At 34.5% G+C, this 13,855-nt stretch overlaps 1 protein-coding gene across 1 annotated transcript in view; it reads right to left on the bottom strand.

Annotated features, from left to right (window-relative positions):
- Positions 1-188: 188 nt before the first annotated feature.
- Positions 189-13,855, bottom strand: part of LOC128985634 (junctional adhesion molecule 2A-like) — a 58,649-nt gene continuing 44,982 nt past the window's right edge. Inside the window, exons 2-8 of the mRNA XM_054405363.1 lie at positions 6,089-6,219; positions 5,619-5,708; positions 4,481-4,616; positions 4,115-4,248; positions 3,231-3,356; positions 2,594-2,759; positions 189-1,441 (exon numbers count right to left, since the gene is read on the bottom strand). Of these exons, the coding sequence (XP_054261338.1) occupies positions 1,308-1,441; positions 2,594-2,759; positions 3,231-3,356; positions 4,115-4,248; positions 4,481-4,616; positions 5,619-5,708; positions 6,089-6,219 (917 nt within the window). The 3' untranslated portion in view covers positions 189-1,307. The remainder of the gene's footprint in view (positions 1,442-2,593; positions 2,760-3,230; positions 3,357-4,114; positions 4,249-4,480; positions 4,617-5,618; positions 5,709-6,088; positions 6,220-13,855) is intronic.

The raw sequence follows: 13,855 nt of genomic DNA, 5'->3' as shown, positions 1-13,855 counted from the left end.
TTCATTGGGAAGATTGAAGCCCCCATTAAAGTAACCTGTATTAGCAAAATACTGTAAATCAAACTCCTTAGATTTCTTGATATCACGTTGGAGCAAACATCTCAAAATAAATATTTCAATGAAAAGACAAAATTCAATTTAGATTTGGTTATAAAGAGGTTATAAACATAGAAAATACCAATCAACACTTATTTAATTGACATACAATTCACTGATCTTTTCATTCCATGACTTCATGTGCTAAAAAGTATTGTTCATATTAGTAAAAAGTTAACAAAACTATTATAGTGGCACTTACAGATATTTCATTATCATAAAAATCCATTAAAAATTCCATCCTATATCATATTTTCTTGATTGAGTGCTTAATGTCATCTGAAGGACTACTATTCATTACATATAAGATACTGTACTGATATTGTCACACTTATATTAATAGACACTGCTCAAGTTATATAGTGGCAATAAATAGTAGTACATTTTTTTACATGCATCGGTTACAATCATAAATATCAGTCTTATTTCATTCTCACATACATTTCAATGTAGTAAACATACATCACACAAAGTCATTCAGAATACTTCATAGTTCAAAATTGCCCAGTTCCTAAATAAATATACCAATGATACTACAAAATAATACACATTTTGCCATTAATTAACTAGTAAGCTTTTGCCTTTGTTTGCTTCAAATGCTTATTAATATTACATTCTTTTATTTTTCCACTATGAAGATTTTTTTTGGCTCAAAGTAATATTTTTTATTACACTCAATGTTATTACCAAAACATTCAAATATTTTGGATTCAATAAGCTACAGTCAACATTCAATGACAACAATTTTCTATCGGGTTAGTTTTTACACACATTGAAACGACCCTTAGCTCACAATGTACACAAGCAGTGCCGGATTTAGCGTACTTGCAGCCCTAAGCCAAATTAATCTGGCCCCCACTCCTTAGGTGGACTTCTCTTGCAACCGCGGTGAAATCTTTAACATCTTCGACAATCACAGCGCATCATCATCGCTGTCCGCACTGTGTCAAATTATTAATCTTTGAAAATATAACTGTTGAAGAAAATAGTTTTTGTACAAAACACTGCGGCTCAGTTGCCCTTTTGAAGTTGGCTATTGCACTTTTGCTTGTTTGGCATGATGGTAAATCCGGCACTGAACACAAGTCAATTTTTTTACTGTAAAAATAGCTGGCAAAGCAATATTTACTAATGTTAACATCAACGACGTTTTCATCTAACAGTCTTTACTCTACACATCACAGGTACAACAAAATCATAAGAATCAAGTCTTATGTCAGCGTAAAACTGTATTGGAACATGCGAATTGTCCAAGAAATAGAGTTGAGGAGTTGCCATAAGACAAAAGGGGTGAAAATGCATCCACTAGAAGACTGGAATACAGTCACTCTTGTAGGTTCATGTTCTGGAAAAATTCCAAAATAGGTTTAAATTTAACACTGATTAAAAAAAAATATTAGACACATAACTTTTTAAAAGTAAGTATTTCCATCATTGTCACTTGTGACACAATGTAGTCTAAAAATGTTTTACCCATCAGAGAAATATGTATATTATTAATAACTATCGGTACAGTGACATTTTTTCTAAACACCACTTTAGAATACTTCTGTTATTGTTGCCTGTGTTCTTGGATAGGTAAGATGTTTTTGTCGCCCTATGCATCTCGCCAGCTAGTTTGGCATCTTCAGAGGGTCTTTTGAAGCTGTCTTCTTATCACTAACATTATAGTATATATATTTACAAGTCACTAGTATCGTGTTAGGGTCGATCCAATAATGCGACAACGGACGCAGTGATGTCATGGTGGGAGATCATTCTTCCTCCGTTTCATTTCTTGGGGTGGGGGTGTTGGACGGTTGAGGGTAGTTTGGACTTTACTGGTTTACAGTCAGGCGGGTGTATTTTGATTTCTGTAGTGTTGCCATAGTTTGTTGCAGTGAACCTGGAAAGTCCTCTTGCCGTGTGTCTGTTGTCACGTTTGATCGATACTGTCGCAATACGAGTGACCGCACATTTGTAAATATTTTTGATAATAGACTAAAGAGTTTGTGATATGAAGACACTTTTTAGATGACTTACAAGCTGGTGGAATGCATAGGGTGACACATATATCTTACCTACTCAAGAACACAGGAAACAACAACAAAAGTAATCTAATAAAATCCAAGTTTTTGAAACTGGGGTGGCAAACAATATATGAAGAACCACATTTTCTCCTGTTTATCACAGTAAGAAAAAGGCAGTTTTGTGTGTTATTCTGGGTGAAACTACAGAACTGACTAGGCTAAAACTGTATACAAGAAATATGAACCAGACCTAGCAAGTAAACTGCATTATTGGTCTGTGTGAGAGCTGCGCCAAACTAGCATTTACTCTATTATAATACATTTCACTCATCCTACAATTTCGCACCCATAGGTAGGTAAAGCTCAGTAAAAGCTCAGTAGGTAGTAAAACAGTTTTTTTGTTTTCTTTTAGATTTTTGTCACTAAAACTGAGAAATTGAAATATGTAAACGTATAATTTTGTACATTTTTAACATTGTTTTACCCACCCATGACATCAGATATGGTCCCAACATCAGTTTTAAGGTTCAGCAGAACGCTCGGTTGTGAATGTTGTGGCTGATGTTCCTTTCGGGGATCTTTTGGCCTCTCTAACTCTGCACTTTTTTCTGTTGTTTTCCAATACACGCTCAGTATACTGGCAGTGCAGCGAATCTGTACAAATCAAATCATGTTTATTGGCACATAGTGTACAAAGTTTACATGTACAACTTATAATTATTAGCTACAGCCCATACACCTTAAGGGGTTTCTTCAATAAACTTTTACATTTTAAGGAGTATTTAAGTGATTTTCCGCATAGACAATAAACTTTTGAAGAGTGACAAATTTCTATTTATTGTATAGTTGAATTTATGATTTTTGACACACATTATACAAAAGTGTTGTTCTGAGAATATTTTCTTGTTCAGAAAATAGAAGAGGATTGGTTAAGGACGTCAGAGAAGGGAGGCAGCAGTGGAAGAGACAGAAGATAGAGAGACATGGATAGCAGTTGTTGGTGCGGCAAAATCCCGCCTTGGGCATAAATGGCCATGGAAGTGAGTGAGGCTATCATCAAACATTTTAAGTATAGAAAAGTAGCTAAAAAGTTTGTAAAGAAATAAATTAAGTATACAGCATTACTTTTAGTCTGCTATTGCTGTTGAAGTCTTGTGATACCAGAGACTTTTCAAGTATGCTAGTCACAGTCTCCAGGTCTCCCAGTCCACCACTAACTGTGTGATAAACTCTGGCATGTCGTTCATCTACCTTCAACATTCAAATACAAACACATTAAACTAGACTGCCGTTACCTATACAAACGATCCTTGATGTTTAAGCAGATAAAAGTAAATATTTAAGTTTGACTTTGACATTTTTCTTGTGTGGAAAATCAGTTAGGCTTTTATTTCCATTAACTTTTTTTATCATTGCCCACAGAAAAGCTATATGTATCAATAAGCAAAAACAATATTTCTAAATATTTATTTTAATTCTAACATATTTATAGTCAGAATGTTGAGTAGTATATGCCTATGTACAGTATATAAATGCATTGCTCAAACAAGCAACTAGGATCAACAGGATTTACCTCCACTGTATTTCATTATCACAACTATCCTGAATTTCAAATATAAGATTTTACATATTGAGGATCTGTAAATGAGTTACTTAATGAAAAAGTCACACGCAAACAGATTAGACCCTACTTACCAATACATCATAGATAAAACATGCTCCTATAGTGGATTTATCATCTTTAAAGATCAGCTTAAGACAGTTTAAGGTTTGTCCTGTCCGGTCCATGTAAAAGGGTGGGTTTGTTTACTGTTTGTATCCTACAGCATATCCAAAGGAAGCACAAATTGTTAAGTTTACCCTTGATAGGTGAATAAGATAAGAAGTTATTTAAATGTAACACACTCAAACATTACCAACACAAAACAGGCTTCCGAATTTATAATAGGATGAGAAGTCTGGTTATACTACATATTTATAGTATGCACTTATGGTTTAAGTTGGCACACCTGATGTCCATTGATGAGCCAAGATAGGTTGGCAGCTGGAAGACTCTCAGCTGATGTACAGTTAACCCTGAGTCTTTCCCCGACTCTGTACCTCGGCCTCAAACCATGCAGGGAGGGCGAGTGTCGAGGTGGAGCTAGTCACATACAAATTATAAGAGCCTTTACAGTCTGAAGACCATAAAAATGTTGTATGGACATAAATTAGGGTTATAGTTCATAGCGATTGTCTGACAATGTAAAAATGTTAAGATTTAAGTTAAATTTAAAGAAATAACATCCTTATAGTCCTTACATTGTAGAGTCACTTGTTTGAATTTTCTAAAGTACAGTATAGAAAGTAAAAAGACAGATAAAGTCTGTACTTACTGACGACTTTCATTTTGCCGGTGACCAAAGCAGTTTGGAAGGACGGAGCATCAGCTGACACTTCACAGCTGTAGTGGCCGGACATAACTGGCAACACCTTGCGAAGCGTCACCTGGGTGGCATTAGACTTGACCTCCTGTACAACAGATTGTATTTTATTTTGCCTTTACATCCTAAGATGCTAAGCTTCTTGGAACAGTTTTACACATTATTTTCTATAAGGCATCTCCATGCCTCCATGCGACCCTCCGGTCGCGACAATATTACTAAGATAAAATCTATTGGTGATCAGCAGGATTGTTGCAGGATGGTTCAACAGGAACCTCAGGGACCAAAGTCCTGCTCTCTATTAGACTCTACCTCCTGTACGAGAGATTATTTAAATTTTAATGTCCTACCACTACATCCTTGGATCCTGGAAATGTTTTACGCATTATTTCAGAGACGGCAAAATGAGGGTCTTGGATAGTGAATATAGATCGGGGTCTAGAAGATGATTATAATCTATGTTATAACCTTCTTACAACTATTCTTACGAATCTTGGTTTTTAAACATGCAGATCTCAACTGTTTGTGAAACACAGAGAATTTAACAGTCAAACTCAAGTTTGCATGTAGATTTCAGCATGACTTAGAAGAAAAATTGCCGAGTGAACAGGTTAGATTTGGGTGTGTATTTTAAGTTGAAGGATGACTGATGAGGATGGGTGTTGAATGAATGAGAGACAGGTTTGTTCCAGACTAAGATCAGCTGATTATTCTAATAGGACATTATAATGATCAAGGTGACAGCTGAGTCTGTTTACAAACAATCAAAAAGATTCTAAATTCTCTTAGGAGCATCCGATGATAAGACTTTTTTAAGCTTAGTGGGCAAGCCCTACATTCAGCTACTTTTATTGGTTTGAGTATTCAGTTTCAAATTCAAAATTTGCCAGTTTGAGCCTACTATGGCTTTCTGAACCCAGTGGTCTTTAAAATGGCCAATACAAATTGATCAATAAAAATGACGTTTATAAATTTGGTTCACCTTATAGGTACCAACAAGCTAATAATGTTATACATACTCTTACTTAAAACTCTCAAATGTGCTGTGGAATTCACAAAACAAATTACAAAAATATCCTGTAAACCTAACCTGGACTTGCAGTTGAGGCATTCCATGGATGGGAAATATCTTCACAGGAGGGTTCTCTCTGGGAGTAAACCTGTAGAATTCTTGCTGGCCCTAGAACATAACAGGATAACATAATAAATTCTGCGAATGTTCTGATCATTTTAGCAGTGATTTTTCCTAGTTCTCAAAAAAAAAAAAACACTTAACAATGTTTAGAAAAATGAATTTTAATACTTTTTTCAAGTTTCTAGTTGGGTGATCCTTTGATCCTTACCACATAACCAGGATTTGAAACTAGGCCTTCAGGAAAAAAACTCTACTCTCTAATTGACTAGCAGCACCCCTTACATCTTTTTATGAGAGTATGCTTGTTTCAACTGTTTCAACTTCAATTACTGTATCAATTATCAATTATTCTTCGAGACAGTGATAGACACTTGAGTGCGTGCGTATTTTGAGTCGCTAAGCAATAAAGTGAAGTCATAAAATACCTTGTACCACTTGACGGAGTACAGCGAATCAGTCTCAAGATCGTAGAAACAATGGAGCACTGCCGGCTCTCCATACAGCACTGCGTCTGGTACTTTCACTCGCACTTGACTCAGCGCAACTGATGAAGTGGCTGCCACAAAAGAAAATTTACTGATATGAGACTTTTTTGTTGTTAGTGTATTAATAAATTTTATAGCATATTTATTATTTATAATTTTCATAATAAAGTTTGCCAAAAAACTTAGTACAGTATCTGTAAACCAATTGTTTGGAGATGTCCAACCATACAATTCACTGAGCTAGCCTCCCAGTGAAAAAGGCACGGTGCACCATCTGCCCACGACAAAAAGATGCCAAGACCAAATTTAAGTGTAAAACCTTTAAAAAAAAAACAATGTGCCAGGGACAAATGTAAAATATTGGTGAAGTGTGTTTCAAATGACTCCTAAACCAACCACTGGACGAGGATGTTAAAAAAAAACATATATTAGCAAAGCAAGTTTTTAATTTTTTTAATTATTTGTAGGCTAGAGTATTTTCTATTAAGCAGGAAATGTATTAATTCATGACATATTTACTGCTACCATGGTTTTAGCAAATTTCCCTATAGGGAAGTAAGCTATTACCGTAGGTGGCATGGTAAGACCTAGACCCGGGACCGATTTACTTTTTAATTTTGATGTCCCAAAAACACCATTCGTTAAAAATTTTATATATGTATATATGTGTCCGTAAGCGCGATAACTTGAGTAATTTTTGTCCGATTTTGATGAAATTTGGTTTAAAGGTGTAAAGCAGGATAAACTTAAATGAGTTTGCGAACCAGCATGATCGGACTATGGGAATGGGGGTTTTGTGGGGTAAAAATAGGTTTTTCCCATTTTTGACCCTAAAAACACAAAATTTCACAATTACTTTCCAAACCATTATGTAGAGCTTAAAGAAACAAATAATTTAGTATATTGAAGCGTTATTGTGAGCCTAAGGGTTATGGTACACTTTAGTACCCTCCCTATAGCAGTAAACCTAGTACTCGTTAAATTTAAAGTTATTTAAATAGGGAATATATCTTACATTTTTAGGATATATTTTTAGTAAAAATCCAGTCAGGCAAATGGATATTCATTTGTTAATCATATTAACAATATTTTTTTCTTATTAATATTATGATTTAAAGCCCACTTACTATCTTGTCACTACTATGTATTAACTACCTACTCAAAACTTACATGGTACCTTATTACTCCCGGTATAATTATTTTGTAGGTATATATTAGGATATTGAACCTTACAATCCGGACTAAATTGAAATTTTGCACAGTTAAGCACATTAAGCCTATTTGATGAAAATGGCAAAAGTCCCCACAAATTCCGGCCGTGCCTCAGCCGCATTTAGTCTGGATTTTAAGGTTGGATTTCCTAATATTCACTGACAAAATAATTATACCGGGAGTAATAAGTAGGCCATGTAAGTAGTTACATAGTAGTGAAAAGATAGTGAGTGGACTCTAAACTTTAATATTAATAAGGGAAAACTATTGTTAATATGTCAAAAAATAAATGTCCATTTGCCTGACTGGATCATTACTAAAATACTTCCTAAAAATGTAAGATAGATTCCCTATTTAAATACGGTAACTTTAAATTTAACGAGTACTAGGTTTACTCCTATGGGGAGAGTAATAAAGCGTGTATTTATGTTACATATCATTAGCTCAGTATGAAATAAATAAATTTGCCCAGTTTGATCAAAATATATCCGTAAATAAGCAAACTGCAACAATTTTGTTTTCCTACTTAAGAATAACATGGGAATTTCAAATTTAATACTTATATTATTTATCTCAATAACCGTTAGAGATAGAGCAAACCTTGTAATATAAAAAAGATGTATTTTTAGACGTTCTTTAACTTTTGTATTTGCGAAAATTCTCTAATACCAATAGTTGAGTGAAATATTTTCAAAAAAGTGAAAATTGGCCGCCATTTTCCAAGATGGCGGTTGAAGCACAGCCGGGATTTATGGAGACTTTTGATATTTTATTTATTTAGGCTTACTAAACAACTGTGCAAAGTTTCCACTTAGTCCGAATTTGTTAGGTCGAATGGCAGTTTTATCCCTAAAATTCTTGGACTAGGAGTGGAGTGATTGATGACTATGTTTTATATGACATTAGCTTTGAGTCGACTCTTTTAAGTCATCGGAAATTATGACTTATGTTGTTCGTTTTGAAATAATGCCTGTAATACTTTGCTATTGCTCGAATTCGAGCAACAGTTGCACTAGTTCTATTTAAATAGGGAATAAATGTGATATATTTAAGGAGACGTTTTAGTGTAAATCCAATGAGGCAAATGGAAATTCGCTAAGTCTGCAGGTTTGCTGCGGCGGGGGTATTTTACAAATGTTACTCTTCTGTAAAATTAAAAATAATACTTGTTTGCAATAAAACTTGTTCAACTGTGATTTCCCCTTCTTTAACACCCTACATTACATCATAAAATTACGTAGGATCATAAAATTTACGCAACAATATGAGAAAATGAATATAGATATTACGTCTAAAGTTTAAAGGGATAGTATCAAAAACATTGTTTTTGTACCCATTTTTATTTGGGGGTCCTCTAGAGACCCCCCTGCGCACTCCAGCGTAAAAAACCAGCGCTTAAGGGTTAATAACTGGTCAGTGGTCCTTTTAGGGGGTCCATAGTGTAAAAAAACTAAAAGTATGTCCGATTGTTGGGTGAAGCCGACGGGTAACAGCTAATAGGCTTCATACACGTAATAAAACAAGTTATCATCACGTATTCATCTGGACAAGGTCCTTTACACCTGATAAGGCTAAATCTCGGATGTAACCATCCAGCGATCTACATTTCTACAATACAAGGCACGTAACCCGATTTGGAGGGAATGCCACTCACTGTCGGGTTCCGGGTTGACCTTGGTAGTCTGCACCCACAGCTCCGCTTCAGTAGTTGCACAATCTAGTCCAGTTTCGGCCTACAGCACACCGGGAGTGCACTGATACTGACACTGCAGTCGCGCCGCACTGAACTGACAGATTAGGCGGCAGATCAAGGTCAAGTGTTGTGTTTGTGTTATTAGTCCCAGTTGCAACGTTGCGCAATAATCAAACATTACTTATATTGCAAGAAGATAATATTGATTGATTTGAGTGGATCAGTGTTTGTTGTGCCCAGTGGATAAGTGGATAGTTATTTTGTAAGTATACCAGTGCAATTCTAATACCAGGTAACTGATAGAAAGAAAATCTGATTGTTGCACAATGGCTGATAAGATATCAATGTGTTCCGTTTTGATCAGAAAACTTCCTCACTTGGATGCCAATCAAGATTATTCCTTTAAGAATTATTTAGAGCTAATGGGGCTTAAGTATGATGAAACCACAAAAAAATACAAAACCAATTTCGTTTTGGATACCACATTGAGTGATAGTGATAACCTTATTCTTCTAAGTGAGATCTTGAACAGGTATGTTCAACTGGATAGAAACCGGAACCATCCCTTTAGAGACCAAGTGGAGGATTCACCTGAGATTATTCAAAACGAAAACAGAAATCTTTCGCTGAAAATTGTTAAAAAGCGAGAAAAAAAGCTTAAGGTACAGGTAAGGCGCCTACAGATTAAGACAGAACAGCTCAAAAATCAGAAAAAAGATCTCAAAAAGGATATCCATTGTTTGCAAAAGACGGTAAAAAAGCTAAAAAATTACAACAAAAAGATTAAAGATAAGATCGCGGGTTTTGTAGAATTGACGTGCGGGCTCCAAACTGAGAAAAAACAACTTGAAGATCAAATACTGAGTATGAAGAAACTGATTCCACCTGTGCCCGAATCAGAAGAAACTTTTCATAGTCTTACAGTGACTCCGCTGAAAGAAGCAAACTGGTACAGGCTAGGACGCGTTCAGAAGAGAAACATTAGACGTCGGTTGAATCAGATCGCCAAGGAGGAAGGCTACACCTATGAAGAGATTGAAAACCGAACCAAAACATTTGATGTCATCCCACATTCAATCGACACAGCTGGTAATTTGAGAACATTTTTAAGAAAACACGGCGTGGAAGTGAAAGGTAAGCTTCAAAAATTCCAGTTCAACAAGGGTGAGGACGCCCTGTATAAACTTATAGGTAATTTCACTCAACTCCAGGAGGATGCTCAGCCAAAAGGAGCAAAAATTCTTGGCTACAGTCTCATTACTGATTACTTTCAAAATGAATGATGAAGCGATCACAGCAGTTTCTTGAACAATGATGACTTAATCCAGCTCAAGAATATTTTTTTCATTATATAGTAGTAAATTAGTAGTTAATACGGTAGTACAGTTATTTTGTCATCTTGACTCCGCTGAAAGAGAAACATCAGACGTCGGTTGAAACAGATCGCCAAGGAGGAAGGCTACACCTATGAAGAGAATGAAAACCGAACCAAAACATTTGATGTCATCCCACATTCAATCGACACAGCTAGTAATTTGAGAACATTTTTAAGAAAACATGGCGTGGAAGTGAAAGGTAAGCTTCAAAAATTCCAGTTCAACAAAGGTGAAGCGATCACAGCAGTTTCTTGAACAATGATGACTTAATCCAGCTCAAGAACATTTTTTTCATTATATAGTAGTAAATTAGTAGTTAATACAGTAGCACAGTTATTTTTTCATCTTTTCTGTGAATAAACCTTGTTGGATCTTTTATTTTTGGCATTTTTCACCTTTATTTTTATGCCTTTGACTAACGTTGGATGCAAATAAAATATCATTCTTAGGTAACCGGGCCCCGGGTCCTACATTGGTGGTAGCTCAGCATTCAGACTGTGTGCAGGTTATGCTGGGGTGCGCCACAGGGGTCTGTTGCAGGCCCCTTGCTTTTCATAGTGATGTTGAACAACAATATCTAAATATATTAGGCCTTATATTTATGGTAATAATATTTGTGTATCATGCTAACATACTTAACGCTGTTTAGTAATGATAATATAAATATTAGTAAGAGAAAAACTTAACAATATTTTGTACCTATCTAGCAGAAAATTGACTTGACCAATTAACTGACCTACTGCTATGATTGTGGGACAGTAAAGTTTGTGTGGAGATAGGCCTATACTTTACCACAAAAATAACATAGGTAGGTAATAAAACCTATTAACCCTACATCTGGCTGTTTTAAAATTGTATTAAAAAAGTTTTAATACCCTTGCCGCAGCAAACTTGCACACTAAGTAAATTTCCATTTACCTGATTTGATTTTTTTGATCATAATAGATCCATAAAAAAGCAAATTATAACAGTTTACTCATTCTCCATATTAAAAAGAACGTGGAAATTGAAAATTTACATTTATTAGAATTTTTAACTGCACAAAAACATTTAGATGTATTAAATCATTTTTTTTTCAAGCTTTTCACAATGGTTAAGAGAGAAATTGTAAAACTTTATGTTTTAAGGATAGGTAACAAATTGTTATACAATTTTTGCGAACTCGTTAGAATAAACAGGTTTACACGTTAGAATAAATAGGTTTACACCTTTGTACCAATTTATTAAAAATCAGATGATTTTGCTCGAGTTATCGGAAACATAATAGGCCTATATATATTTTTCATATGCCATAGGCCTCTATATATGAATTAAAACTTATGTCGTTTTTTGGCCTCTGGGGACATTAGACCCGAAAAGTTAATTGGTTCCGGGTTCAGGTCTTATCATGAGACCTACCGGAAAAGTTAATTGGTTCCAGGATCAGGTCTTACCATGAGACCTACCGTAATATCTTATTTCCAATGTAGGAAATTCGCTAAAATGAGCCATGACCAGCAAATCAGTTGAAAGTAAATTTCAAATTTGATTGTTAGGCCCTACTATAATATTTTGAACAAAGAATAAATATTTTGATTTATCCAGAATAGCAAATATAAAAATTGGGTACTTAGGAGTAAGCTCTAACAAAGGAAGACAAAAAGTATCTGCATGGATTAACATAAACTTGTGAAACTCAGGAAATGAACAAAAAACACACCCTTAGATGGTCAAGTTTTAAGATCCAGAGGAGATAACGAAGAAGGCTAATGATGTAATAAATTAAGTGTTGTTTTCATCTGAATTTATTGCCTCAGAAATATCTGGCGCCTTCATCTCTTCAACCATCCTAGCAATTTTACCTTTAGACAATCTTGACTATTAGCTTTTGTTTGCGTGGTTGATAATTGGTCTAATCAAAGTGATAATCTTACTCCATATACACCTTTTAAATACAGTAGGTCTATTGGTAAAATTAGGGGTCACTAATATCCTTGATGCAAGAAACAAATCCCCAAAGGGCACCGAGGAAATTCTGAACACCTTACAGAATATGGTTAAGTAAACTAATAATTGATATTGAAAAGTTACCCTTGAAAATTAAGTTAACTCTGTTGAAAAGTGGACATGTTTTCAGTTGAAATCCATGCTATCGAGATTTTACCCTGCGAGTTAAGCAGTTTTTGATGATTACTAATTAGTTGATTTAATAACCTGAGGAGTATATTTTCCACAGTCGGAAAGGTTTGTAGGGAAAAACTTTTAATGATACACAGTACCAAATAAAAAAAGAATCATTTAAGTCATTAGCTTTGACACAGATAAAAAACCAATACCAGGTTTACTTTTGAAAAACATTCCAAAGTCTCAAAATATTTGCTGATTAGGCCTTTCAGTTTCTTCTTAACACTAAGCAGCTTAGCAGTAATTATACTGGGTTTTGATGAAAGAGAGAGAATTTCCCTAAATTTGCAGTTTCAAAGGAGTTATGGGTAATATTGAAGTTAAGGACTCTTTGGGGTAGATTAAATACAATGATGATATGATACTGATGAACTTTGGTAAACATATTATATTATATTCTTTCTAATGAGGGTTTAATGAGGAGCTAAGCTAGATGGTGACTTATATTATGTGCTCGCTATGTGTATTTCTCTTGTTAAGAATTAATGCAAAACTAAAGATTTACAATTTGAAACCTCTCCAAAATATTGAAAGTTATTGTTTTTAATGGTTCAAGTAAAAATGTAAAATTATTGGGTGAGTATTGAAACTGGAGGAACTTAAAGGGGTTGAGCCTATTTACACCTGTTTTGTAAAGATAAAACATTTTTTAAATTTAATTTTACGTTTCCAACTCTAAACTTTAAAATTATTTTCTGCAGGTGAAGAAAATATCGTTAATATGGACGGTCAAGTAATGTAATTTGGGTTTAATGTTTTAGTTATTGGCATTGCACTATTCAAAAAAGGGTAGTAAAAATTAAAAACAGTCTTCATGCTCAAAGATGATAAGTAAAATTATTGCTGGTGAAATAAATCCAACATATCATTTTAAATTCAAACTGTTATCAATTGAAGATTGGTAAATTAATGCTTAAAGAAATGGTTTGATTACAATTGGTTGTTTTTGTATCCTCTGATTGGTCCAGATATTGACACCACTTCCCCTTCCCCACACATACATTGTTTACTCTGTTTGGTTCTGTTTGTTTCACACGAAAGTGATTTATCTCTGTGATCAGATCAATTTTCATAAATCTTACTTTTTAGACTGAATATTTTGATGTTCAGGATACATCTGCAAAACAATTGGTTATGGGTTGTTTAATTTTTCAAGTATATACATATATACAGGGTGTTTCAAAAAGAATCATCCGGTTTTGAAAAATCACAGCTACTCATCTCTGAATCCGAAGTTCTCGAGTTTCACGGAAAATATCCAAA

This window comes from Macrosteles quadrilineatus, unplaced genomic scaffold, assembly GCF_028750875.1.
Source record: "Macrosteles quadrilineatus isolate MER2022 unplaced genomic scaffold, UCM_ALF_1.0 Scaffold_2__2_contigs__length_208266976, whole genome shotgun sequence".
NCBI lineage: Eukaryota > Metazoa > Arthropoda > Insecta > Hemiptera > Cicadellidae > Macrosteles > Macrosteles quadrilineatus.
This window is presented reverse-complemented; position numbering and strand designations above follow the sequence as displayed.